Here is a 27,856-nt window from a genome sequence, read left to right as displayed (position 1 = left end):
CCCAGCCACCCACTTAGCACCCATGCTCCCAGTCGTGAGGAGCCCCTCTGAATGGGGGTGCCCAAGTCCTGCTGTGGCCTCCCCCAGCTCTTTCCTTCCTTCTCAGAAAAAAGGGGCGGTATGCAATGGGTCAGGCAACCAACTGCCATGACGGCCCCAAGAACAATGGAATAGGAGCCAGGAGCTCTGGGTTCCGACCCTGCCTAATCCTGGACCCATCGTGACTCTCTTGCCGAGGGGGTGGCACTTAGTTTCATCATGTGAAAATGAGCCGTTAACTCTCCCCTGCCTGGTTTCCAGGTCCCAGCAAGGACCAAAGAAAAATGCACGGAAAGTGGTGAAGCCTGGGAAGAACGCTAAGGGTCACTATGATGAGTGCCAGCAAAGGCCAACTTTTGTTGCCTTTCAAAACCAGGAGGGAAAAAACAAACCAAAAGCCTGATGTCGGAAAAGCTGCTGCGGGACTCACAGAGCAGCACTGGCTCTGCCCGGGCTCTGGCTTCGAGGGGGCGGGTGAGAGAAACCAAGGTGCCACCCAGTGGCCTTATGGGGAAGCGAGGGCAGAGCAGGCCGCCCCCCAACCCCGCCTCGCCCGCCAGGTACCTGAGTGGCTGGCGCCTCCTGCTTCTTGCCTTCGGACACCGGAGTGGACTCCTCATTGCTGCTGGCTCTGGGGGATGTCCTCGGCTGGGCTGTGGGCACCGTCACCACATTGGTTCTAACGGCTGAGATGAAGTGGGATGGGGGCACGTCAGCTCACAGAAGCCCGTGGCCTCCCCAGCGCGGCAATACCCAATTTATCAGCCCTTCCTGGGGTCCTGGTGCTGCGCCCAGGGCCTAGCGGTAGAAGCCACTTTAATCCCCTCCCTTAGCCTGCCAGGTAGGAGCTGCCACTGTCTCCACATTACAAGGCTCAGGGAGATGACACGGCTGCCATCACCCTAGGCTTCCTCCTCGGCTCCTCCTCCTCACTTCAGTCCCCTTGGCTGGCCAGGCAGCTCCTGAGCAACGGGCAGAGCACCGGCGCCAAACTGGACTTTCCGTGCATTTACAACAGTCTCTCTTGAGAATCACTGCAGTCGCGTGCAGAGGCTCAGTTACGCCATGCTCACTGTGGCGCTGTTTGTAACAGCCCCAAACCACAGACAAAACCCTCGGCTTCCTCCAACACGGTACTGGCTAGACAGCCTGTGGGATCCCCACCCAAGTGACCACTTTGTAGCCAGCAGGAACCACACTGTAAATACACAATGTCAGAATCTCTCAAGTAGAGATTACTGAACATATATACAGTGTGGTCTCACTAAAAACACACGGTATATCTTAGGTTTTTGTAAAGTTAATAGCTGTAAATGTTAACAATAACTGCTCTGGACAATGGGATTACAAATGATGTTTTTTCTTTTGTGCTTATTTGCGTTTCTTAACTAGCCCACCTAGCTCAGGTATTAATATCCTCATTTAAAAGTGTTCTAATAACACTAATAGTAATTAATAATCACTATTATTACCTTTTTTTTTTTTTGCTAACACTGGTAGAATCACAGGTTGTCCAAAGTCAAAGAAACTCCAGATCTGATCCTGTCTCCAGGAACCCTTCCCTACAACGTCTCTGTTCGGGGATTCCCTAACCCCCTTTCTTTGCCACCGGGAATGGGAGGCTCGCTGCCACCTTGCAGCCCTCTCCACAGACTATATAAAAACCTGGCCCTGCAGCTTCTAGCCTCTGGTCTGGGTTCTAACCTTTGGAATCAGCACAGAGAAGCCCTAGCAACTATTTCTCCTGAAACAGCCCCTCACTGGGATGAACCAATGCATGGCCCAAGCCTTGCCCTAGGCCCCTCCCAAACAACAACCTACTGTGTGACTCAGTCCTGGGCCTTAATGGACGGGTGGTGGTGGTGGGTGCTGGGTGCGCGTGTGTGTCCGTGTGCCTGCCTGGCAGCTGCAGCAGGGGAGTCAGCCCTGCATAGCAGGCCCGCGCTCACCAGGAGTCAAGCATTGCGTGGCGGGGATCACATCCTCATCCTCACTCTCAGAGGAGCTCCTGGCTGTGCTCTCCGAGGCCCGGGCCTTCCTCGGGGCGCTCGCAGCCTGGGCTTGGGCGGGGGTAGCAGCTGGGCCAGCTGGACTACGATTAGGGTCGACAAAAATCAGAGGGGTTTTAATCACCTTGAAAAACAAAAACAAAACACAACCCCCCAGTGATTAAAGGCTTGGCCAGGGGAAGGGGAAGGTGGGTAGGGGAGGGTTTCACAAGGCAAGGGGTCCAGAGAGCTCGGGGCAGCCAGTCATAGTCAGAGGCCATTCCAGCTGCCCAGGGCACTCCCAGCTCACTCCCAGCTCACTCCCAGCCCGCGCACCGCTAAGACCCAGCACAGCACCTCACAGCTCACAGCCCATCCGACCCTCACATAAACCCCTGAGGTCAGCAGTATTAGCTCCATACAAATAGGAAGAACACAAGCCCAGAGAGAGGAGGAGAGTTGCCCAAGGTCACACAGCCTAACTGAAACAGAGCCAGGGCCAGAACATCCAACTCAGCTTCCTTTCTCTGGCTGACCTCAGAGACAGACACTTGCTGAGTCGGGTGCTCTAAGCAGCGTAACCCTTGCCGCCTGGTTGTAATACATCATCTGCCCGGGGAGTTGTTCATAATCTAGTTGCCCCGACCCCCAAGATTCTGATGCCTCCTCCTGAGGCGCAGCCCAGGATTCAGCAACCCAACGACATCAGCCCAGTATCTGCATGCAGAAAGCTAACAGATTTAAGACCGAAGAGACTCAGCACAGTGTGTGGCCCTTATCTGAACACTCCAGATATGGAAAATAGCATTCATGAGACAAACGGGGAAATGGGGGTGATGACTGGGCAGGTCAAACTTTTTAGTGACTGTGGTTGTGCTTTAAAAAAAGAAGAAGAATCCAGGGGCGTCGGGGAACTGAGTGGAGGCTTGGATAAAAGCAGTCTGTTCACAAATTCAGCACTGTTGGAGAAATGTCGGGGTTGGGGACGGTACACAGGAGCTCTGTACACTCTTCTACCTTTGGGTACGCTTTACATTTTCCAGTAAGGCATTAAAAGAAAGGGAAAAAGTGCAATAGCTTACTGGTATTCTGCAGATGTTGGGAACCACAGCTCCAGCAAATATGCCCACTGCACAGAAGGGCACTTGGACAGCACAGGGAGCCTACTTTCCATTCCCCCAAATTCAGGTCTGGTCTGAGTTCTGCCCTCAGTGGGGAGACGCAGGGCAGCAGAAGGCAGCTGCCTGAAGCTACAGCCTGGAACCCAGGTCTCTGCCCACCTCCTGAGCCAGACTCTGCACCCGCCCAGGGTGCTGCAGGAGAGGTCAGTGAAAAGGAAAGCAGAAAGGTGCCCGCCTGAAGGGGGGAAGCTGTGCTGAGCTTGGGCCCTTCCTACCCCTGCCAAACAGCCTCCCCCGCAGCTGCTCTGATCTGCCACTTCCAGAGCCTTCCTTCCCACGTGATGAAAGAGAGAAGGATGGAAAGTGGGAGAAGGCTTACAGTTGAGGGAGGGGGGATCTATATATATGTGAGAAGACAGAGGAACAGATTGTCGGGGACCAAGAGAGGCAACGAACCCACTGAGGCAAACAATAGCGTCTGGAATGTTAAAAGCAGCTCTGCAGCAAAAGCCTCCTCCCTGTTGCACCTGCCCACGCTGCCTGCCCGGCCTCGGGGCTGGGGGCAGGGCAGGGGGCCTGGCTCTGGGGGGCGGGGCACGGGGGGGGGGGACTGCAGCTGAGTCCTGGGCCCTGGATGGGAGAGGAGTGCATGATGGCAGAGTTCAAAGGTGGGCTGCCCTGCCCAGGGTTGTGGGGGATGCACTTCTGATCCCTCCTCTGCCATGACCTCACTGTGTGGTCCAGCTCTGAGCTTCGTGGGCCTCAGTCTCCCACCTGCTGAAAGGGCTATTAGCAACCCCAGCCCGGGCTCACTCACTGGAAGGCCTCTGGTGTGTTTTGGAAACCGTAAAGCACAGGAGACACAGGTGACAGGGGCCTTCTTTTGGGGCTGGGTCAGAAAAGACTGAAGCTGAAGCAGCCCGAACATCTGGCTGGACCACCCTGTAGGCACTGTGCAGTGAGGGCCCAGAGGGGACACAGGGACACCCTTCCTACTGCAGGGTCCGATGCCTGCAGAAGCAACGCCATGGGGCCTTCTAGAAGTCACAGCTGAGTATATCCCAACAGTGTCCTTGTCCAGCATGAGGCAGATTGGCAGTAGGGGGCAGACTAGCCCAGGTTGCTGACCCTGGGGACAAGGGACACAGCCACAGAGGCACATGAGCTCTGGAGGGCAGCACTTCTCCTAAGCCTCTCCCAGAACTGCCCGAGCCAGCCCCACTCCGGGGAGCTGAGGAATCCCACTCTTGAGAATGTGGCCCGGAGCCTCCATGGCTCACCAGCCCCCAGGGAGTCCCACCCCAGGGGTTGAGAAGGCTGAGGCTTAGAAAGGGCAAGCGGCCCCACCCAGGGTGACAAGCAAACTGGTGTGAGAGTCAGGACTGGAAGTTAGTCCTCCAGGCACCAGACAGGGAATTCATTCCTTCCAGGACCAAGCATGCTAGGCCTCTGATTTAATGCCCTGATTTAGTCTCCTACAGGTCTCCTCTTTCTCTCTGACTCAACTTGAAACTCTGAAACGGGGCCTATGTCTTTTTAACTCGATACTTATCCCAGGCCCCAGCACAGACCCTGGCCTGGGGTTAATGCCAGCACAACAGGACTGAGCCACAGACCACCCCTTACCTCCTCTGCCTCCCAGCCCGGGGCTCTGCTCACCCTGGCCATCAATCCCTTTCCCCCACTGATGGGCTAATAATAAAAAAAACAGGCAAACTTATCAATAGAGAAGTGCTTGATAAACACATAAGAATGGTAATAATCATAATTAGTGAGCTGGGGAATAAGGAGCTAAAAACCCCCCAGTTGGGAGGAGGCTGCAGCTTCCCCAGGCTATGCCGTCTTCCCTGAATCCTCCTGGGGAATGCACAAAGTGCCGACTTTTTTTCCTTCATTTTTAATAGGGACTCCAGGATCTTCAGGACTAACGTACCAATTAAATGGTTCAGTTTAAGCATGATGTTCATTTTAATTGTGTTAGTCCACCCCCGCAGAGAGGGGCGAAGCGGCCCCCTCCCTCCCAGCTGTTTCGATCCTGCTCAGAGGAGGCAGCCTCCAAAAGGCTCCACAGAGAGCCAGAGGGCAGTGCCCAAGCCCTGCTTTCTTCCTGCCCTGGAGAGGGCAGTGCCGGGGAGCAGGTCAGACTGTGGACAGCCTGGGTCCAAACGCTAGGTCTGTCCCCTGGTTATAGCCATGTACTGCTGGGGCAGTTCACCCAACTTCTCTGGGCCTCATTCCTTCCTCCTCAAAAATGGGAATAGAAGTGGCACCTACCCTCATTGGGCTGTTGCGGGGATTAAACAGAATAACGTAAGTATGGGGCTTAGCACAGTCCTTGGCACTCAGGAAGTAACGAGTAATGTTAGATATCGTTGTCCATTATTTTCATAATTTATGTTATTAAGGAGAGAAAGGCAGTGAGCACCCCAACACAGGGGGTGTGCCAACACTCTCTGACTCCACTGATGGACTGATTAGCAAGTGGTATGGTATCTAAGGGGAGATGGTTAGGGAGACCCCACTGGTCTGAGGGTTGCAGACTCCAGCATCTCTGAGGGGCCTGGCAGATGCTTCTAGGATCTTGGGGCTAGAGGGGGACAAACGGCAGTGCCGTCTGCTGGAAAGGCTTGGGGGTCACAGAAGCTTGGACGCCTGCTCAGTGGATGTGGACCTCTAGAGTTGAGGAGACGAGGTGGGCTTGGTCCCATCCTCAGGGGAAGAGTCAGGGAGGACGGCCAGTGTGGCATCGTGTGAAGTTGGGCTGCAGGTGCATGAGCCAGGTCTCGGACCAAGCCTGCGGGACTGACAGGCCCTGCAGAGAAGACTCCTGGTCCCAAACAGGAAGCATGGGTATGCAGGAAGCCAGGGGCCCGGTGTCTACCCCTTCCTCGGCTTCTTATAGGTCATAACAACTTGGGGAAATCGTTTCAAGTTGTTTAGCCTTGATTCCTGCCGCACCATCACGTGCCCTCCTGCAGCACCAGGCTCCCTACAGGGCAGCACACTGTGTACCTGCGCCAGCGCAGAGGCGGGAGGCAGGACCGTTTTCAGCTGAAATGTCCTGGCCTCTGAATGGTTACGGCCCAGGACAAGCCCAGGCCGTGGTGCTGGTGGGTGGGGGAGCCAGCTCTGACCCTACACTGTCTGCCTCTGAAGCCTGGATGTTCAACAACGCTCTGCCGCCTGCCTCCCGGGTTACCATGAAGATGATGTGTCAAAACAGAGGAAAGAGCTCAGGAAACTGTGAAGTGCTGTTTAAGTGGGACAGAACTGCCCTCGCCCCCAGAGGCCCACCCGCCCAGCTCGGAGCCTGCAGTGTCCTCAGAGAGAAGGCCCAGCCTACCTGGCTGTCCGGCAGCTCCTCGTCACTGCTGGCTGAGGACTCTTTTGCCTTCTTCTCCGGGGGTGCTGGGGCCAGGGTCTTGCTACTGGCGGTTTTGGAGTTACCCTCCTTCTGAGGGGACAAGCACATGGTGGAAGCATTCATTAGTGAAGGGGAGCACAAGTGAGGGGCCGGGGGTGGGGAGACCACGATCAGCGAGCAGAGACCCTCACACACGCTGGCCCTCTGGGAAGGTAGTGTGACCCTTACCCCCACCAAGTACATGGGGATACAGCTTGCTGGCCGGCATGCCCCACAGCCACTGGCAACATAGGCCTCCACTCTGCCCATCCTCCCTCCAGAGCTGATTTTGAACAAGAAAAGGCTGTTTGAGTCAGACACCACCAAAACCTGAGGGCTGGCGTGCTGTTGGCCAGGTGTCTGAATGAGAGGTGACGGCAGCCTGGGACAAGATTGCAGGGGTGAGCTAGTAGCCTCAGCACAGCTCACATCCGGCTGTCACAAGCACCCCCAGCTAAAAGCAGGAGCTGACGGTGTCATCTCCTATCGGGCCAGGCATAAATGAGGGGGGCTGGGTGGGTGTGAACGGCAGTTGGGGGCCAAAGGAAGACTCGGAAAGCAGTGACTAATTAGCAGGCACTGGTTGTGACCAGCTCAGGGGCAAAGGGCAGCTCTGTGCTTCCCTACAATGTGAAGGCCCCACCTTGCACTACTCAGCCCAGCCAGAAAATCAGGAACCTATGTTGCCGGAGCCTCCAATTTCTCAAGAAGCTAGAGGATCCTGATTTATGTGTGTATTTCCCAATTTTGAATGGGTCAAATACAATACACACTGCAACAGCCATGCCCCCATGTCTTCCTTGCTAACAGAACCCTGACTCGGTTCTGGTGGCCCCCACCAAGGGCTTTGGAGAGGGTGGCCCCTTCTCCTAGCCAGTCATGGGAACTACAGGCCCCTCATTGGTGAGTGTTTTTTTGGGAGGTGGGGAAGGGAGGGAGCATGTGACTTAGACCTGGTCAAGGAGACAAGGAAGAGGGGAAGTCAACTGGGGGATTTCCTAGCTCTTTAGGAGACGCTGCAGCCCTGCTGTGACAATGAGGCAGGTAAAGCATAGAGATGTAAGAAATCTGAGTAACTAATAAGGCTGAGCTGAAGGAACCACCTTTACAGCAGCCTTACCCTGAAACTTCATACTCTGGGAGATACCCAGTTTCCTTACTCCCTAAACTCTAATGAATTAGGTTTTCACTTGTAGATTAGAACATCCTGACTGAGACAATAACCCATTTAAAACTTAAACAAACAAAAAGCTGCACAGTTTGAAACATAGTTAGGGCCCTTGTGTCTTAGTCTGGCATTTAGGCCCCCAGAAATGTTACTGGTAACAAGCAACCAGAAGTGACTGCTGCCTGCGCGACAGCTGGCCTCTGCCCAACCCACCTGACTTCTCAACCCCTCCCCTTTGCACACACTCCCCTCCCCAATTTAGGCTTGTTTCTACCTCTCTGTCTAGTGAACCCCAGGTCCTCCTCCAAGCTCAGCCCAATCACCTCCTCTTCTGGCCTTGCAGACACCTGTTCCCCCAGCTCCATCAGACAGAGCACAACCAGAATATCCTCCAATAATCCAGGCACCTCGTCTTGCCCTACAGACTATAAGCTCCTTGAGGGCAGGGCCAACATCTTTCATCCCTTTATCTCTACCAACAAGACAGTGTGTTCAGTAGTTGGTCTAATGCACTGAAGGCAGAGAGGTTAATACTATAAGCACCTACCAGACTTCTAGTGCTTGTTTCACTCATGAGGAAACAGAAATCTACAATTTACCTGAATTGTGAGGAGGGAACACTATTGGGCTGGAGAATTTCCCTTACGCGTCCCTTAAGAAATACAAGATCTGGCCACATGATGGGTACATTTCCACCGGGTCACAAATAGAGCTGACAGGTACCATCTTTCTTGATGGGGCAAGGGCTCTCTAGTTTGTCCTAGTTGCCACCACTCCCTACTGTCTCTCCTGATTATCAAGCCTCCACGTCAGTCGCCATTTATCACCTGCACTAGGCCTGCATTGGCTGTGTCCATCACATGTCTGAGCCCTGTGAGTCCTGGAGTTTGCTGCCCTGAACTTCTGAAGGACATAGCCTCTCCTGCTGCTTTCTCCAAGCAGACAGAGGGAGAATCATCCAGCTGAAAGTCGCTTCCTCATTCTTCCCTCTCCCCACGCTTCACATTAAGCTAGAACTCTCCTGGGAGACACACATGCCTACAGGAGGCCCCAGGCCCAGGTGGGGGATGTGACTTCCTCCAGCTCCAGGGCCTCGTGGTACCTGCATCGCAGTCCAAGCCTCCTCACAGCTCTCTGACATCTTTGGAGGCTTGGCGGGAGTTGCTGGCCTAGCCTTCCAAGGGGCTGGTGTGCCACTCCTGCTGTGGAGGCCCTGGTAGATATGGGAGTGCCCAGGACGCCCTCCATCAGGGAGGCCTTGGATTGGGGGTATTTGACAATAATTTTCACTATAGAGGTGCGGAGGACAGCAGCCAGGGAAAAGGATCCTGGAGCCAAAACCTTAATCTGGTCTTCCTTCCTCATCTGGCCCTGAACCCACGTTCTGACGGAGGAGTAGGTGGAGGTGGCTGGGAGGCCTGGCCTTGCAGTTGCTTCCCCACGAGGCCTCACCTGGGCTGGTGGCACAGCTGCTGGCGCCTCCTTGTCACTGTCTGACTCCTCGCTGCTGCTCTCCGAGTCCTCCTCCTGCTTCCTGGCCTGGGCGGCTGGGGGTCCTGCCTTCCCAGGGGGTGCTGTGGCAGCCCCTTTTTTTGGGGAACCTTTGGTGGGGGCTGAGGAAGCTCTGACCTGGGGGAGTTTCACTGAGGGCTTTGCCTGGAGTGAGAGAAAGAAGCAGGGAAGGGAGACAGGAGATGGATGCGGCACATACAGCTACGCTGTGGGTGGCTCCTGGCACAGAGGGGAAGCACAGGGATGCTTGCCATCCTCCAGGCCTCACCTGGGTGGGTGCCTCCCCTTCACTGTCAGACTCCTCCTCACTGCTCTCTGAGTCCTCCTCTGGGCCCCTGACAGGTCCCTGCTGGTCCTGGGCTGCTGCGGCCACTGCCTTCCCCACAGCTGTCATAGACACCTGGCCCTTCCCCGAGACGACACTGCTCTGGGGGGTCCTCAGTGGAGGCTTTACCTGAATTGTGAGGAGGGAACAGCATTGGGAAAGAAAGTAGACAGCATGGTTCTCTTTAGATGAAGCCCCACCCATGGCATGATTGTGGGGAGGTTACTCCCACCTGTGCAGGACCCTTGTCCAGACTGGGGCCACTGCTGGGTCTTCCTCTCCATCCCACCCTGGCACCACCTGTGGCTCTGGTCCCACTTGCCTTGGCTGGGGACCCCGGCTTGGCCTGAGCAGCTGCAGTGACCCCTTTCCCCAAAGCTGACACTGCCCCTTTGGCTGAAGCTACTCGGCTGGCAGCCAAGTTAGCTTTGGTCTGAGGGCTTTTCACTGAAGTCTTCACCTGGAAGGAGAAAAGGGAATTATTGAAAGGAGGTGAGATGCAAAAGTGATTAGCTAAGAACACTGATGCTGGAGTCAGATGCCTGAATCTGGATTCTGGCTCCTCCATTAATAGTTATGTGAACTATTCAACAACTCATTTTATGAGGCAGTATTATCCCAATACCAAAGCCAGGCGAAGACATCTCAAGATAACTAACTACAGACCCGCATTCTTTATGAACATAGACACAAAAGTCCTTCATAAATGATTTACAAACCAAATCCGGCAACAAATAAAAATGGGTATACACTATGCTCAAACAAGATCTATCCCAAGAACAAAAGTCTGATTGATTCCGACTCATTTCTGACCTCAGCAATGCTGAGCACAGTGGAACCAGTGAGTGTGCACAGCATTTTGAGGGTGAGGCCATTTAATCCACATGAAAGGCAGTTATGATCCTCATCCTTCAAGAGAAGGCAAGGGAAAAAAGGTGGCCAACAAGACTCCTCCTATCAGTCCCGCCTGTTTTAGCAGAGGTCCTTCAGACCTCTTGAACTTAGGAAAGGCGTCATCTTCTGACAGAGCACCAGGCTATAAGGTTAGGCTGCTAGAGAGGGACTGGCTGCCCTATTTTTCACCCTGAGAGAATAAGGCCCCAAAGTACGACCAAGTCTGTGGCTGGAAAAGTTTTGGCCAAGATGTAGTGAAAGGAAGTGGGAAAGGCAAAGGTTTTGGAGGCAGGAGTTGGTGGGGCCGGAGTAAGTCACTAAACAACTCCTCTAAACTCCAATTTTCTCCTCCAGAAACCAAAGCAATTGAACACCTGTCTCACAGTACAGCTGGCAGGCTCAGATGGGAAGACAGATATTTAAGTGATCGGCACAACGAAACTTTCTAAGATACTTCATCTTCTTTTTTTAAATGGAGGTCTGGGGACAGAACCCAGGACTTCATGCATGCTAGGCTCACTGAGCTATTATTCCCCAACCCATCACTGAAACTTTTAAGGCACTGGTTTAGAATGTCTGCAGCTTGGAAAAACAGGTTAGGAGCCTGCTGAGCTGAAGACTCTGGGAAGGCGAAGTATAGTTTAAAAGCTCAGTAAAGGACTCACAGGACCTTGGTCCCACAAGGTAACAGTGAGAGCAGGACAAAACAAACCAACCAACAAGAAACAAAAAAACAAACAAAAAAAACCTCCACAGAAATGTGTGTGCTGACACAGGGAAATAAGAAATGACTAATTTGAGTGGTTAGTGAAAAAAAGAGCGACAATTAAAAATAATAAACGGTGGGTGGGTGAGTACAGGGAGTGAGCTATCTTCACTTCTCCCAGCTCTCCCAGGCTGGAAGACAACTTGATTCTGCTCCCTCAGGGACAGGGATGAGAGCCTGCTGTGTGTGCACAGGACCCTTGCTGGGTGTGGTAGGCGAGATCTCATTAAATCCTCAACCCTGTGCAGGTTGATTTCCAATTTACAGAAGAGCAAACAGGCGCCCTGTTGGATTACATCACTTGCTGGGACATGGAGCTAGAACTTGAACCCAGGCAGCCTGGCTCTAAACCCCCCAGCCACTCACCCTTACCACATGGTCTACCCTAGTGATCCCGCCAGATACAATGCTCTGCTTGAGGAAAACCAAAAGGCCAGACACTCTCTCACCCCCTGGCCTTTGCATAGGCCAGTTTCTTTGCCTGGAACACTATGTCACCTGGTCAACTCTTTCAGCCCACAATTTGGATGCCACTTCCTCCAAAAGGTCTTCTCTCCTGAAAAACCCCTAGATGCCATCGCCTGCCAGGCTCTGCTAGCCCAGGTACACACCCTTTATCTCAACCCTATCACACCACGCTGAAATAACCCGTGTACAGGTCCACGCCCCCCCATCTAGGTGGGAACTCTGAGGGCCATGGCCAAAGGAGCTCCAGACAGAATGGCACCTGGTAGATGAGATACTCAACAGAGCTTGTATAAAAAAGTGTAAGAAATCTCAGTGGGAGGTCAAAAGGGCATGAAGGAGACCCTGGAGCTCTGATGGGCAGAGGAGACAGAATGGAAAGTGTGGAATGAGGCTGAGCAGAGGCTGCCCTGGACGCTTCTGCACACCCTGGGAAAGAGCAGCCTGTGTGAGCCCATCTCCAGCCTGTCCCAGGCACTGGCATGGGTTGGCTCCTCCCAGGCCTCACCTGTGCGGCAGTCGAGGCTGCCTTCTCATTGTCTGACTCCTCACTGCTCTCTGAGTCCTCCTGTACCTCAGCTTTGACCTGGGCCATGACAGTCCCTGCCTTCCCTGGGAGCACTGGGGCAGTCCCTTGCCCTGAGGGCCCCTTGGTGGGCGCTGAGGCAGCTTTCCCTGGGACGCTTTTTCCTATAGACTTCACCTGGAATGACACAAAGAGAGGTGTGTCACGGGAGCCAAAGGACTGGGTGGGGACCGGTCCTGACCCAGCCAAGCAAACTTGGCCTCACCTGTCCCACTGCTGTGGCAGGAGCTGTCTCCTCCTCGCTATCTGACTCTTCGCTGCTTGAAGAGTCCTCCTCTGGCCTCTGGGCGCCCCTGGCCATGGCTGGGGATGATGTACAGGCTAGTGAAGACACCGTTCCTGCTTTCCAGGGGGCTGGTGTGCCTGCTTGCACTGGGGGGACCTTGGCAGATGCAGGTGTAATGGGAGTCCCCTTCCGTGGGGAGGCCTTGGTCTGAGGAGTTCTCCCAGCCAGTTTTGCCTGAAGGGGCACAGAAGACAGAAGCTGGAGAAGGATCTTGGATGCAGAGCCCACATCTGCTCTGGAGTGGAGCCCCACTGCCGCCCTTCCCCACAGCTCCCTGTGGAGCTGACCGGCGAGAGCAGCTCAGGGTCAGGCTGTGGAGCTGCCCCTCCCGAGGCCCTACCTGGGCTGGAGTCACAGCTGCGAGTGTCTCATCCTCACTGTCTGACTCCTCGCTGGTCTCCGAGTCTTCCTTGGACCTTTCGGTCTTGACCTGGGTGGTTGCAGGCCCGGCCTTCTGAGAGGGCCCCTTGGCAGGACCCGAGGCAGGTCTGACCTGGGGAACTTTCCCCAAAGACTTTGCCTGCAGTGAGACACACGGGATTAGGGGAGAGAGCCCAAAGCGTGGCTGTGTGCAGAGACACTAGAGACCGAGAGGGCCAACAGGCACAACGAGGGGACAGGAAGGGCACTGAGGGGGAGAGAAGAGCCTCGCAGGCAGGGGCCTCACCTGGGCCGAAGCCGCGGCTGTCGGTGCCTCCCCGTCGCTGTCCGACTCCTCCTCACTGCTGCTCTCCGAGTCCTCCTCCTGCTTCACGGCCTGGGCAGCCGCAGACCCCACCTTCCCAGGGGGCCCTGGGACAGCGCCCTTTGCTGAGGGCCCCAAGCCCAGAGCTGAGGCAGCTTTGACCTGGGAGTTTTTCCCCAAGGCCTTTGCCTGGGAGTGACAAAGGACAGAGTCAGGATAGGGAGCTTACAGGAGAGCGTGTGTGAGGTAAGGCAGGAGGGGAGACGGGTAAGTGGAGGGCACAGGGCTCTGGGTGCAGAGGCGGAGGACAGGCGCACGGGGTCTCTGCACACCGGGCACAGGGCCGCGCAGGGTATTCTCCAGCCTCACCTGAGCCAGGCTTGTGGTCTGGGGCACAGCTGCGGGCGCCTCGCCCTCGCTGTCTGATTCCTCGCTGCTGCTGCTCTCCGAGTCCTCCTCCTGCTTCCTGGCCTGGGCCTGGGGGGCCACAGGGCCTGCTTTGCCCGGGGGTGCTGCAGGCGCCCTTTTCCTAGGAGATGCCTTGGCAGGTGCTGCTGAGGCAGCTTTGACCTGGGGGATCTTCCCTGAGGGTTTTACCTGGAGTGAGAGAAAGAGAATTGGCGGGGAGCCCAGAAGGTGGGTATGAGGAGACACAAGGGAGCAGACAGGGTCAAGGACACCAGAGGCGCCACAGGTGAGAAGAGGCAGGGCTCTGCGCATGCATGGGGCGCAAGCAGAGTGGGAGAACAAGCCCTCAGAAGGCCGCCTGGGCCGGGGCGCTGGCTGCGGGGCTCCGCCTCCCCAGGCCTCACCCGAAGTGGGGTCTTGGCAGCTGGCAGCTCCTCCTCACTGTCTGAGTCCTCCTCGCTGCTGCTCTCTGAGTCCTCCTCAGGCTTCCCTGCCTTGGCCTGGGTGGCTGCAGGCCCTGCCTTCCCAGGGGGTGCTGGGGTAGCCCCTTTTCCAGCAGTCCCCTTGGCAGGACCTGAGGCAGCTCGGACCTGGACAGTTTTCTCTGAGGCCTTCACCTAGTAAAAGAGAAAGGGCAGTTTGTTCCCCTCCTTCTGAAAACCCTCTGGGGATGCCTTCAGGATAAAGCCTGAGGCCTTAGTGGAGCTCACAAGACCCCCCTACTTCTCTCCCCCACTTGACTGGAGCTCCAGCCAGTGTAGCCAACCAGCTTCACACCTCTTGGGGCCTTCACCCACCACCACCTTGTCTTCTGGGTCCCAGACAGGCACAGTTACTTACAGCAGTTCTCCCTGATGGCCCTGCACTGTCTGCATGGCTGCCCTGATACACAGGGTATCATGGACTGTCCCCGGCTGGGCTTTGCACAGGCACCATGTCTGATGGACCTACTGCTATACCCTCAGTGCCAACCCCCAGTGTATATGTGACTGGACTTAGAGGAGGGAGAATGCAAAGGCCCAGAGGGAGGAATCAGGGGAGCTTGGATGTGGCAAAGGAACACACAGTCCAAAAACGGAAAGGGGACAGAGCGAGCCCTCCCTGGGCTTTCTGCACATGGACAGTAGGAGGACCCCTGGGGAGCCTGTCCTAGCCTCAGGGGGCAAGGCCCTGAGAACCTCAGCTTCCCTCTCACTAACCTACTGACGCTTATTGGTCTCAGGCCCTGCTCCTGGCCTCAGGGCTTTGGCTGGGTGGCCACAGACCCTGTCTTCCTTGGAAAAATTGCAGCTGCTTGGCCCTGGGCTGATCACTCCAGAAAATCAGCAGCTCTGATCACTTCCTTTCTAGACACTTTCTCAAGCAGAGGGTTTAGGCTGCTACAGACAAGCCTTTGTTCGGCTTGCACTTTTTCAAATTTTTGAACCAACATGGAGAAAGTAGATTTTACACAGTTCACTTTTGGGCTCCTTCTGAAAAAAATGGATGCCACGCAGCACTGGGTACCCTTGGACACTGCAAAAGTGCTCTGAGCTGAGGAGCAGTGGCCCCTGTGGACAGGATCTGTATCCTCTGATCTGTCACAATTCCCACCTGCACCTCAGGGCCTTGGCACCTGCTGCACCTCCAGCTTGTAACGGTCTTTCTCCAAATGTCCACAAGGGACAAGGCCCCTTCCTTCAGGTATTTAAGACTTTATTTACTCAAATGTCTCGTCTGGAAGGCCTTCCCTAAGTGCCCTATTTCAAATGGCCACCCCTTCCTCCTTCCCCACCTTACTTTCTTCTATAACATTTACTAACACTTAGCAAAGTGAATCTTATTTATGTGCTTGTTTCTTGCATCTCATCACCCTGCCCGCAGCCTGGGTGTGGGACCTCTCCTCATAGGCCTCACCTGGGCGGAATCAGTGTTCCCAGGGGCCTTTTACCACCTGTCTGACCCCTCTCGTTCTCTGATTCCCAGCCTCTCTGGCTTTCCCTAGGGATGTGCCCAGAGCCTTTTTAGGGGCCTGCAGCTCTGGTCACTTACGTGGGGAAAGGGGGTCCCAGGAGACAGAAGGTAACCGGATACCTGTTCGCTAACAAGTCATGACTTGGCTTGAGAAGCCAGAGGACCAGGTAATTAAAACTTGTCTGGTCCCTCCATGGCAGGATTAGCCGGGATGAGAGCAGCCCACTGACTAGACAGGGAAACTGAGGTGAAGGAGAGTGGTTATAAGTGGGGTGCAGGACCCACCCTTTGGGAAGCAGCCATTCCAGGCCCCTGCTGGGGCAGGAAGGGCAATTTCCAGAGGCAGCTGAAGCAAAATCAGTTGTCCATGCCCTTCAGCTTCCACAAGCCCACCTCTCTCTCCCCAAACTCCAAGGCCAACCTCCTCTGGTAGGGTACATGCTCATTACACAGCTACCTCACCAGCTTCAGGGTGGGGGAGAGCCCCAGGCTGCCAGGGGACCAAGGAACCCTGAAGGGCAGCCCTCACCTGGCTGGGGGTCCCTGCAGGAGCTCCCTCCTCACTCTCCGACTCCTCCTCGCTGCTCTCTGAGACCTCTTCTGGATTCTTGGCCTTGCCAGCTGAGGTCAGGGTATCTCCTCTGACTTGGGGTGTCACATTCCCTGCCTTCCCAGGGGTTGGAGCCACCCTTCTCCTTGGAGACTCCTTGACTGGGGCTGGTGGGGCTCTGACCTGCGGCAGCTTCACTGCAGGTTTCATCTGGAACAAGAGGATGGAATTAGGGGACAACAATCTTCACCCCTGAGGGGCGCAAGATGCTTCATAGTCTATGAAGCCCTTTCCTAACGTCATTTGGTTCTCAACTCCCTAAGACAGGTATTATCTTTACACCCACTTTCCAGAAAAGGATAAAAGACTCAAAAAGGTCAAATCACTCAAAACCAATACCAATAACCGACTGTAACCCATATCTGTGAGGCTCTGGGGACAGAAGTCTCAACCACTATGCTCCTCTGGCACCTGGCACATAGGGCCCAGCAGAGGGGCAGCCTCTCTCAACAAGGACGGCTGGTACTTGTCTGCCCCTTCAAATACAGTATCTCATCATGGTGGCCTTCCTGATGGCCCAGAGGCCAGGGTTTGAACTTCAGTCCTGCTGTTGAGTCCCTGGGCACGTGCCTTCCCTCTCTGGACTCCAGCCCACTGAGGCTGTATGTTTGGCTGCAGGTTTCCCAGAGTGTCTTTGTTGCTGGCTGTATCTAGGGCCCAAAGGTAGGGATGGAACATGGGGAGCATCCCACAGGTAGGCCCAGGGGAGAGAGGAGCAAGGTTTCCACCTTCACAGGTGACTGGTTCAGGCGGGAAGGCGAGGTAGGAAGTGCCCTGGGTGCCAAGTCAATCCTTCCCTGAATCCTGCTGGTTTCTGCTGGGTGCCCCAGTGCCAGCCATCAGCATCTCTTGCCACCATTATTCCAACAGCCCCCTCAATCACCTCACTACTTTTATTTAGCACCACCCTCCAAACCAGGCCACAACTGCTGATTTTTTTGAAACATAAATCAGGCCATCTTACTCCTGTGCCTGAAACCCTGCAACAGCTTCTCACAGCCCCTAGAATAAAACCTAGACTCCTCTCAGTGGTCCTTCTGGTCAGGCATGGATCTGGTCCCTTGCCTATCTCTCATATCACTTTCCCTCTCATTCACGAAACTGCAGATCAACATTCCTTAAGAGCACCAAACTCGCTTTGTCTCCATCTCTGCCTGTACTGTCCCACATTCCCGTTATCACCCCTCCTGCTAAGTTTTCCCTTTACAGTAACCATTGCCACTGTAGTTACATTTCTGAGGGACCCTCCACTTCCCCAAGGTAGCAGGACCCCCGCCCATCCTGCCTACCTCTGTTTCCCCAAGGCCTGGCACTTGAAAGGTGCACAGTATGGAATGACCTCTGGGGACTTTTCCCTGGTCACAATTCAGAAAAGAGACAAGGGCCACAGATGAAAAGACCTGGCCATCTCTGGTCAAGTGCTGAGGCTTGGCATACAGCAGCAGGCCAATAACCTCCAGCAGCCTCACCCCAATCACCCTGCTTCTCTTCCCAAAGCTGTGTTCCTGCCCCTGGGCCTTTGCTCGTGCAGCTCTTCCTGCTCAAAAACCCTCCCCTCCACATCCTTCCCCAGTGAAGCTCCCTGTGCCTCAAAACCCTGGTCCTGTGCTACCTTCCCCAGGAAGCCTTCCCCCACCTTGTAGGCAGGATGGCGTCTCCCCACCCCAACAACCCCAGATCCTCTCCTGCCCAGATGCAGTGAACAGCACCTGGCTCCCCACCTCCACAGGCCTCAGCCTTTCCAGCTCCTGGGCACCCTGAAACAGTGGCTGAATTGATCTGTCGTTGCTGAAATGTGAGGCCCCAGCCAGGCCCGCAGGAGGGTTAGAGGTCTGCAGAGGGCAGCTCTTGAGAATGGGTAGCAATTACCTCCATGTCCGTCTCGTCACTAGAGCTGGAGGACTCCTCGCTGGAGCTGTCGGCCTGGCTCGCTGATGCCATTCCTGAGGGATATACAGGAAGGGGACTGAGGCACCCTTTCCAGACCTGCCTGAGCCTCCGAGGCACCCTCCGCACCAAGTACTCAGAGCCAGGCACACGCTCCTCCTCCCCCGCGCTCTCCGGAAGGCCCACAGCTGCGCGCGCCACGCTCTCCCTCTGTTCCCGTTTGGCCCGAGCCCCGGGTAAGGGCTATAACAGGCCTTATCACACATGCGCCAGGACCTCACAGCTGAGAAAACCTCCTTCCATCATCATACGGAAGCAGGCTGGGCCTATTTTACATGAGAAACAGAGGCAAACTCAGGCCTCTTGGTTTGGCTTCTAAGCCTCTGAGGTGGGCCCGTACCCACCTGAGAGCAATAAACCAGAAAACGCTCCAGCACTGCCCTGGCTGCTGACACTCCCTCAGCAAAGCCTGCTGTGTCGGGGCAGCTGACTCTCTGTCACCCAGGCGAGGGGAAAATGGCCAGAAGTGGGGGGAGCCCTCACTGTCATAGAGATAAGCCCCTGAATTCCAGAATGTCCTAGGACCCGGTAAAGCAGTGCCCAGGCCTGCCTCCCCAGCCCGCACTTGGGGGGCCTGGTCCTAGAGGCGGGGGCTCCTCACCAGGCTTGGCAGTGGTTCGGAGGGCTGAGACGCTGCCCTCCTCCTCAGTTTCTGAGACCAGGATGGTATTTCCCAAGGGCCCTGCTGCCTTCTTGGGTGACTTCCCAGCGAGGAGATGGGCCACTGCCTTCCCGGAGGCAGGGTGTGCCGTGGAGTTCACTGGCTTGCTGGCTTTCTTGGTGTTTGCCTACAGAGAACAGGAGTGACAGACACACTTGGGTATGTCCCGGCGAACAAACAGCACAGATCAATCTGACCCCAACTCCACCACTTCTAGCCATGTGAGTTTGGGCACATCACCTCCGTAAGTCTCTGCTTCTTCATCTTCAAAGCAGGGCTAAAAATGGTACCTCCCTTCACAGAGGTATGGAGAAAACCGAAATACAGTTCTTGGGACACAGCAGAAGTTTGTTGTGGACATTTGCATGACTTCATAATTGTTTCTATGTATCTTTGCTAATGTTCTAGGCAACTTCAAGGACATAATACTTAATATGTCTGTAACACTCCTTTATGGATGACCAGAAAATGATATTCTACTTTCTAAGTAGTTTCCAGTCTAGAAAGTGCTTTTCAAGTTTTGAGAACCACGGGTGTTTTATTCAGTTTGGTGTCTCCACTGCCTCGCCCAGTGCCTGGAACTTAACTGTACTGGTAACAGTTTGCTGAGTGAACAGGTGAAGGCAGGGATGGAAGAGGAAAGAAACTGTATATTCTAGGTGTGTAATGTGGCCAGTGGTCCACAGCGGTAGGCACCAACCCCACCTTACAGAAAAAAACAAAAACAACAGAGGCCCAGGGAGGTGAAGCGACTTAATACAATCACATAGCTGAGTGTGATCACTGAGATCCGAACCCAGGCTGAGCAATTACACACAACCCTATCCTTCTGTGACACAGAGGACTGTGCCCTACAGGGCACTTCAACTCCCATGGGCGACAACTTGGAAGGTGGTCACACTCACCTTGGCTTTTTCTTTCATGCTTGAAGGTAAAAGCGCCCCCGTGACTGAGGAGTTGGTAGATGCTAGTCTCGGGGCTGCAAGACACAAACACCAGCTGGTTGAGCCAGATGAGCCTTTTCTCATGAAAGGGCAGCAAACAGGCTTCAGCTCACCTAATAATTCAATTGGCATGGCTGGCATGAGACCTGAGGCTGAGCCCGGACTGGGAAGAGCTCGGTGGTGCATCAGCCACATGCCCCAGGAGCAAGAGAGAAGAGTGGAGTCATGAAAGCCACATGTCTGCGTCCCCCACGGAGTCCCAAGTCCCTGGTGGCATGAGACGCTGAGGACCCCAGAGGAAAAGGGCCTGGCTCAAGCCTGCCGCATACCACCAGGGAAGCACTGCACACCTCCAGGGGTGCCATCCCCACAGGCAACCTGCCACTCTGGAGCCCTGAACCTCACTCCACAAGACAGGGGCAGGCCAGGCAGCCCCAGCTGCACAGAGAAAGCTGCTCAGAATTTAAATGGTTTCTCCGTGGAGAGGTAGCTGAACCACGAGACCAGGACCCAGTTAGATGTTGAGATTTCCAGATTCTTGGTGCTTTTTTTTACACCAGGTTATGCTCTCCTTAGATCTCAGATTAGGAAAAGATTTCTAAGGTATGCTGTGAAACAAAGATGTTGCTGAGATGAATGACACGATCTAATTGTTTCTCTGACATTCAAGTCCATCTCTCTCTATTTTTAATTATGGAAAAATTTAAGCCCATTCATAAGCAGAGAGAAAGTGTATTAAACCACCCAGCCCCAATCATTATCAACTTGTGGCCTTATTTCAACTGTCTTCTCATTCACCCTTCCCCACTGAGCACTGTTCTGAAGAAAACATCAGACATCTTATGGTGTTGCCCAAATATTTCAGAATGTTTCTCTCAATGAGGACTATTAAAAAGTGTAATTATAATTCCATTATCATAGCTTTAAAAACTCACTGAGTAGGCAGTCAGTATGAAATTTTACAATTTTTTTTGAACAGTTTGTAAGTGTAGATGTATGCACGTATGATGTCTATCTGTATGACTGCAGATTCAAAGGAGAAAGTCTTTTTTCTCTGTTTTTAAATTTAATTGAATTATTTTATTTTATCAACAAAGGAGAAAGTTTTAAGGCTACCCACTGGGAGGTACGTTTAAGGAGTGAGGGGAGCAGGCAAGAGGAAGAGGAAACCCCCCCATCTTTCTTCTGTATGCTTTTGTACTGTTCACAGTGAACTTGTTCTGTGTTATAATTTTAAAAGACTAAGCAAGGTCTAAAATACATATTTAGTATGATCTCAAATATTTGAAAAAACATGCAGGATAAATAAATGGAAGAATAATTTGCCAAATTGTATGCGCCAAAGATATGGGTAATTTTTCCCTGCCTTTTTAGAAAGTAATTTTTATGTATTCTGTAACGAATATTCCATAATGAAGCCTATATTTCTTTTACAATCTGAAAATACCTCTAAAAATAAAAAAATTACCTCCCACGTAAATAAAAACCAATAATGCAGAGAAGAAATGATAATTCCCCTGTGGAGGTATGATTACTGTTGGTTAAGGCATAAACTGCCCTGAGATGTGGGGAGAAGGGGCCTCACTGGGTCACTCCTGCCAGCATGTGCAGGACAGCCTCCCAGCGCTAACCTGTACACTGTGACAATAACAGGGAGATGGGTGGCAGCTCTGGAAGCAGCCCACAGGCACACAGAAGAGATGCTGCCAGCTGCCCTCTCTGAAATCTCTAGCAGCTCTTCTGAAAATGTGGGCTTTTCCTCCATCTTTCTCAGAATCACCTAGGGACTTGTAAAAAGTCAGCTCCTTAGCCCCCCTGGAGGGGCTGACACTGTACCCCAAATTAGACTGTAAAGGCCCATCTACTTTTTTGTTCACCACTGGATTCCCAGCACCTGGGACACAGTGATTGGCCCAGAAGAGCTCAAGTCAAGACTAAAGTAGACAAAAGAGATATGTGGGGTACTTCCAACCTTCCCTCTGAAAGGGCCTGGTCCTCCCTGGGCTTGCTGAAGGAGGCTGGAGGTGGATTCTCCCCAGGAACAATCCAGTGATCTGACAGCCTGTTCCCAGAAGGGGCAGGGTCCTGGGCTGAGCTCACCAGCACCAACGATGGGGGACCCCCAGCATGCAGGAATCTTACTGGCTTTGGCAGTTTTGGGTTCTGCCTCCTCCTCCTCCTCTTCTGAGCTCTCTGAGCTGCTAATGGGGTCTGACACACGGGTCTTCTTGGCCTGCAGTGCTGCATCTTCCTCTGCCTTCCGCTTCTGGCCAATCTCTGAGGTTCTGCAAGACAAGGGTGACTGGCTATCCCAACCGTGTGACAAGGACAATCCCAGGAGAGTTGAAAAGGAAGACTTTCCCACATCCTCCCCGACCCAAAAGGGAACATGCATAAAAGAGTTTAAACAGCGATGAAAGACAGTGTAGATACAATTTTGTGTTCTGTATTTTCACTCATTTCTCGTGCCTTTACAATTGTCTCAGTCTTCAAAATAATCAGGAAAGATGGAAAACACATAACACCAGCAGCCAACCATCACTGAGCAGTTAAGGCTGGCACTGCAGACATCTGACACAACCATCGAGCTCCTCCTCCCCCTAGAACTTGTGGCATCTGCAGTGCCCTTTCCGGAAGAGTCTGCCCAGGTTCCTCTTGTCTTCAGGCCTCAACTCCATTACTGCCTCCTCCAAGAGGCCCTCCCTGATCACCACACCCCTCCAAGACATCTCTGCCCTGCCATCCTGTTTCACTTTCTTCAGAGCGTTTTTCTCCCTTTTGGTATTTTACCTACTTCCTGCTCAACGCCCCCACTACACAGCCAGGCCCCAGGAGGCGAGGGCTGGCAGGAACCTCTCCACTCACTACAGCACCTCGAGTGCACAGCACGAGTCTCAAGGCTAAATGACCTCCCAGGGTGAAAGTAAGTCTGGGGCTCTGGGCAGGATAAGCACCCAGGTGGCTGGGTCACCAGAACTTTCATATATCATCTTTTCTGACCCCAGCTTCCCACCCTGAGGGAGTCACTGTCTGCCCCTTGTTCTCCTACTGGGACAGGAGCTGGCCTGACCCAGTCTGGGATGCGCTGCTCAGTCCCCTCTTCCCAGGAAGGCAACCTGTTGGGAATCTTCTGCAAACACAAGTTTCATTTATTATGTATATCAGTTCTTTCCGCCTCTCTCCTCCCAACAGAATGTAAGCTTCACAAAGGCAGGGATTTTTCTCTGGTTTGTTTCCTGTTATATCAAGAACAGACCTAGCTCACAGTAGGTGCTCAATATACCGGGGGGGGGGGGGATTTCTCCAACAGTCAGGTTTAGCACTTTTGGTACTATTATTATCCTCATTTTACAGATGAAGACAGACTTGGGGAGGCCAAGTTTGTCCAAGGTCCTACAGCTGGTTGCTGGGTTTGAACTACTAGGTCAGAAATGACGAGGCTAGGCTGGCTCTGGTGGGTGTATGGTCCTTGTCCCATTCAGTACCCCTCACCCATAGAAGGGGCCAGGGGCAGGGAGGGGTGTGTGGTGCGGCTCACTGAAGCAGTTCTCTTGTGAAGGAAGTGCTGTGCAAACACCCAGACACCTGGGCGAGATGGAGGAAGTAGGGGTGTGCCCTGTGCTCGCCTCAGCAGCAGAGGAGCGCTAAGACCTGAGGGCTGACAGGGCTCTCAAAGACCTCAGCTCTCCACTGGAAGCTGGGATCCCTTTCACACCATTGCCTGCCTTTGTTTACACACCTCTGATGACAGGGAACTCACCACTCCGCTGTAGTCTCCTCATTTTTGGAGTGCTCTCATGACCAACTGCTTATACTCAGAAGCTGAAACCTGCCTTCCTAAAGATGAATACACATGGGTCCAACTTCAGTCTCTCAGAGAACATCCCACTCCCTTTGTCCTCAAAGATGTGCAGACCGTGGTCCCTCATTTGCCCCTTTGCCATTTCTTTTCCATCCCAGACAATTCAGGATTCACTGTACCTCCTCATGGGGCATGACTTCCCCTAGCTGGCTGTGGTCAGGTCAGTTCACAGAGAGAACAATTATCCCCTCCTTCATTCTCAAGCCATTCCTCTGTTGATATGCCCTTGGATCACTCCCCTTTCCTTGTTTTACGAGTTTCACAGGCATTTCATATCCAACATGTCCTTGAAATCTTTCCTTTCAAATCAGGTTCCTTCCTTTCAGGTGTACAAGCCAGACACTGGGAGTCACTAGACTGCCTCTCCAAACCACCCGCAGACCCTGGTCTTATCCTCTAGCATTCCTGGAATCCACTGTCTACTCCTCTGTTATCCCTGTCTCAAGCCCCGTCAGCTCTTGCCTCACGCGATGCTACAGAGTGCAGCACCACTGTCCGCTTCACCCTTCGGTGGCTTCCACTGCTCTTGGGGCAAAGATATAACCTCTCCCTGTAGATGATCAAGTCTTGCACCAGGTGCTCTCTGCCAACTGCCCAGCCTCACCTGTACCACGCCTGAGGCTACAGGCCTCAGCACCAACAGTTCCCCCTGCGAGGTACACTCCACCGGCCTCTCCACACCTATTGCCTAGTTCACTCCCCTACTCCCTGCAGCTCTCAAATCAAAGGTCACCTCAAGAAAGCCTCCCCTAATCCCCCAGATGAAGCTAAGCTCATCTGTTTATGTGTTTTGGGCACCAGGCACCTCTTTCGTACTCCTCACCACCGTGGTAATTTTACACTCATATGTTTCACTCTTTCAGACATGCTTACCTCCCTGACTCCACTGTCAGCTCCAGGAAAGAAGGAACCATGTCCGTCTCAATCATGACAACGTCTCTGTGCTTAGAACAGAGCCTGGCATTCAGTAGGTACTCAACAAATGCTTATTGATTTAATGAATAATAAGCTGCAGAGAAGCTTCTGTCCTTAAGAGACACTGATCACAGCTCTCAGTGTCCTCTCCCACTACCAGACACCCGTATCTGCGATCTCGCTTCCTGGAGGTGGTAGCAGTACCTACAGTGGGCTGTGGGGACAGACCTTAGCCCAGAGTGCATCCTAGTTGATTCCAAGCTGGTAGCTTGGGATGTCCATACACCACAATTTCAGCCAGGTGAGACTTACTGTTGCCAGTGTGTATAGATGTCCAGAAGGGTTACAGGCTGAGCCATGAAACTTTTCTGCAAAGAAGTAAAGAGAAAGCAACAATTAGCCCCCGAGCACAGTAAGGGTCCTCCTCACTCCCCCTGGGCCCCACTCTTATGACCTCATGACCAGCCCAGGTGGCTGAGAAGGTGGTCTTCATGCTCTGGGAAATATGTCTGCGTGGCCCTGCCAGTACCACCCAAACCTTCCAGAGACAAGCAGGGCGAGTATTTCCAGCTAAAACCTTTTACACTAAAACATTGGTGAGAGGCATCTTTAGAGAGGTTGGCTGTTCCAGAGAGAATAGGAATGTTCCAGGCTAGCATTTATCCAGCCCCCAGGCTTCCGGGCACTTTCCAGGTTTTAGGGCCACACGACAGAGCTTTTTCCACCCCTGACCTTTCAAAAGGCTTTCCAAGGCCAGTCTGGTCAATCTCCCCAGGACAGTAAGAATCACAGTCCAGATACCCGAGGCAATCCAGGTAGCATCTACTGGGAAGAGACTGGAACCAAATGGTACCAATCCTTTAGTAGAAGCGGAGGCCTCTGAAGCCAAGATCAGAAACCTACTCTTTCTGCAAATGACAAGAACCCGGGGTGCCAAGTGCCCCAATGAAGCTGAATGAGTAATGTGGGGCGAGGGCAGTGTTAGGGATCTGGGCAGAGTGGCGGAGGGTGCACTTGGAGTCAGGCAGAGTGCCTCTGTTAACTGGATGGGCCAATCTCTTCACTCCTTCAAACTTCAGGTTCCTTTTTGATAACATGAGGACAACAGCAGTACCCACCTAACACGAGAAAATCTAGTCAGTGCCCAGATTATGAGCCAGCAACACTGAGACTTCAAGTGTCAGTTTCACTCTACTTGGGCCCCAGGCATACTGGCCTTCTCAGTGCCCCTCAAAAACATCAGGCCACCCCACCCCCATCAGGGCTTGCCATTCTTCTGTCTGGAATGCTCTTTCCTGCCAACAGCTCACTCCTTCACTTCCTCCAGGTCTCTGCCCAAAAGTCACCTTCTCAGTGGGGCTTCCTGATCACCCCATTTATAATTTAACCCTGACATTCCTTATTTTCCCTGCCTGCCTTATTTTTACAGCTAGCACCTACTATCACCTGACACTGTATCATTAACTTTTTAAAAACTCAGCCATCTGTCTGCTTCTGCTGTAATGTATGCTTTATAAGAGGCTCGTATGCCTATGCAAATGCCCCAAAGATGGGTACTGCCTCTCGCCCCTTGTAGCTATTAAGTGATATAACTGGAGTAAGAAGGGCAACTAAGGTCCAAAGAGGATTGGGAAAGGCACAGATAATGTACTAGGGCCTATCACCCTTTAGTCTCTCCAGGAGGTCCTGAGAGCAAGCCAGAGCATACACCACAGCTAAAGGGATACTGCCTACTTAGGTCAATAGCCACCATACCAGCTAAAAACCTTCCAGTGGCTGACCACTGCTCTTCAGGTGAAGACCAAAGTGCCCACAGTAAGGTCCAGCCAGCTCCCTGCCTCTCTCCTTAGGGACCTCTATCACATTTGTACTCCACGTTTAAGCCACAAAAAACTTTCCAGAGAAAAGTACAAAGGCAACAATTTCCCTCCCACCACAGGGCATTTGCACCTCCCTTTTCTCAGATCTCAAAGCAACATCCACTTCCTCAGGAAAGCAGTCCTGGTTATCCCGGACAAGGGTAATCTGCCATCCGTGTGTCTCTCATTCTTGGCACTTAATGGAGTGTTAACTGTACAGTTACTTTTGTGATTCTTCGATTTATGTCTATCTCCCCTGCCAGATTTAGACTGTATACTGTAGAAGGGCTGGGGACCCTCGCTTACCATTCCATCACCAGGACCCTGAACGCCAGACTAACAGTTGCTGAGAGAATGGATGAGGTAAATGACTGCGCCACAAGTTCGAATCTCAAAGCTGTCCGACTCAGTACTGAAGACCTGCTAAGGCCTGAGCTCCATCTCAATTAAGGCGTCACATGCCCCTTCTCAGAATGGCGCTCTTTCGCCCCTCCAGGGCTGGTCACAATCCACCCTTCAGACTCGCAGCAACCTTCTCACCCTAGGGGGCCGCGCCGAGCCACGTGGCCCAAGACTTTCGAAACTTTAAACCGCCGCTCCCAGGAAGTGGGTGGAGGTAGGGGCGCGGGAATTATGAAGCCCTGCGCCTGGGATCTCATGTCCGGCTCGCCCACTGAACAGATGGGGAAACTGAGGCCCAGAGGAACTGGGAGCAGCAGGGGTTGGGGGAAGAGGCTGAGGCTCCTTCGGCACCCCTGGCCGCGTCCCGGCGCACTGCGGGATACGACTCTGGGCGCCCTCCAGGCCGCCAGGGAAGGGGGCGCAGGCCGCCTCTCCTCAGATCTCGCATGCGGCCCTTACACACGGCCCGCGCACGCTTACCTGCCCGCTCTGCTCCTTCACTTCCCGCGCTGCGCGCACATAGCCCGCCTGCAGCAGATGCTGGTAGATCAGGGGAAGCAGCTCCCGCCGCTTCCTGGCCTCGGCCATGCCCGCGACCTCCGGCCGGTTAGTTTACCTGCACGCCCCCCTCAGTCCCCGCCCGCCATTTCCCCCTTGCCCTTAGACCTCGCGCGCCCCACTTCCGGCTCCTCCTCCGCTCTGGCCGCACGGCATGCCGGGACGTGTAGTCTTACCTCCAGGCGTGGTCGGCCCCGCCCCGGTGCGTGAAAGGGGCGGAGACACGGAGGACAATGAGACCTCCCATTGGCGAGGGAGGGCGTGGCCAGACTCGAACCCGCTCTCTGGGCCGGACGTGATTTGAATGACTCCTTAAATCCTTCAGACTTACTCCTTCAAGGGATTTGTCTTCCGCTTAGATGTCTGACAGCTGCAATCGCGTTTTACTCATCTCTGAATTTCCTAATCTGCATCTCTCTCTAGGCCTGAACTTCCAGTTACCCACTCATTTATTCACAGATTTTTTTAGAACCCATGAACTATTTGTCATCATTCATTC

At 53.6% G+C, this 27,856-nt stretch overlaps 1 protein-coding gene across 6 annotated transcripts in view; it reads right to left on the bottom strand.

The window, feature by feature from the left end:
- Nucleotides 1–27,467, bottom strand: part of TCOF1 (treacle ribosome biogenesis factor 1) — a 35,300-nt gene extending 7,833 nt beyond the window's left edge. For 2 of the 6 annotated variants that reach the window (XM_010961792.3, XM_045521763.2), the window contains exons 1-19: nucleotides 27,280–27,466; nucleotides 24,851–24,906; nucleotides 21,904–22,046; nucleotides 19,723–19,796; nucleotides 18,758–18,944; nucleotides 18,079–18,152; nucleotides 16,129–16,359; nucleotides 14,051–14,263; nucleotides 13,608–13,835; nucleotides 13,221–13,427; nucleotides 12,894–13,073; nucleotides 12,473–12,727; nucleotides 12,190–12,384; nucleotides 9,879–10,016; nucleotides 9,500–9,685; nucleotides 9,172–9,375; nucleotides 6,492–6,602; nucleotides 1,989–2,172; nucleotides 604–725 (exon numbers count right to left, since the gene is read on the bottom strand). In XM_010961792.3, coding sequence (XP_010960094.2) covers nucleotides 604–725; nucleotides 1,989–2,172; nucleotides 6,492–6,602; nucleotides 9,172–9,375; nucleotides 9,500–9,685; nucleotides 9,879–10,016; nucleotides 12,190–12,384; nucleotides 12,473–12,727; nucleotides 12,894–13,073; nucleotides 13,221–13,427; nucleotides 13,608–13,835; nucleotides 14,051–14,263; nucleotides 16,129–16,359; nucleotides 18,079–18,152; nucleotides 18,758–18,944; nucleotides 19,723–19,796; nucleotides 21,904–22,046; nucleotides 24,851–24,906; nucleotides 27,280–27,387 — 3,096 coding nt within the window. In that variant the 5' untranslated portion in view covers nucleotides 27,388–27,466. Of the gene's footprint in view, nucleotides 1–603; nucleotides 726–1,988; nucleotides 2,173–6,491; nucleotides 6,603–9,171; nucleotides 9,376–9,499; nucleotides 9,686–9,788; nucleotides 10,017–12,189; nucleotides 12,385–12,472; nucleotides 12,728–12,893; nucleotides 13,074–13,220; nucleotides 13,428–13,607; nucleotides 13,836–14,050; nucleotides 14,264–16,128; nucleotides 16,360–18,078; nucleotides 18,153–18,757; nucleotides 18,945–19,722; nucleotides 19,797–21,903; nucleotides 22,047–24,850; nucleotides 24,907–27,279 lie in introns of all 6 variants that reach the window. The other 4 variants (XM_045521758.2, XM_045521759.2, XM_045521760.2 and 1 more) reach the window with 4 other exon arrangements.
- Between the last annotated feature and the right edge of the window lie 389 nt (nucleotides 27,468–27,856).

The sequence above is a fragment of the Camelus bactrianus genome, chromosome 3 (assembly GCF_048773025.1).
Source record: "Camelus bactrianus isolate YW-2024 breed Bactrian camel chromosome 3, ASM4877302v1, whole genome shotgun sequence".
Taxonomy (NCBI): domain Eukaryota; kingdom Metazoa; phylum Chordata; class Mammalia; order Artiodactyla; family Camelidae; genus Camelus; species Camelus bactrianus.
The sequence above is the reverse complement of the archived record's forward strand: the minus strand, read 5'-3'. Positions and strand labels throughout refer to the sequence as shown.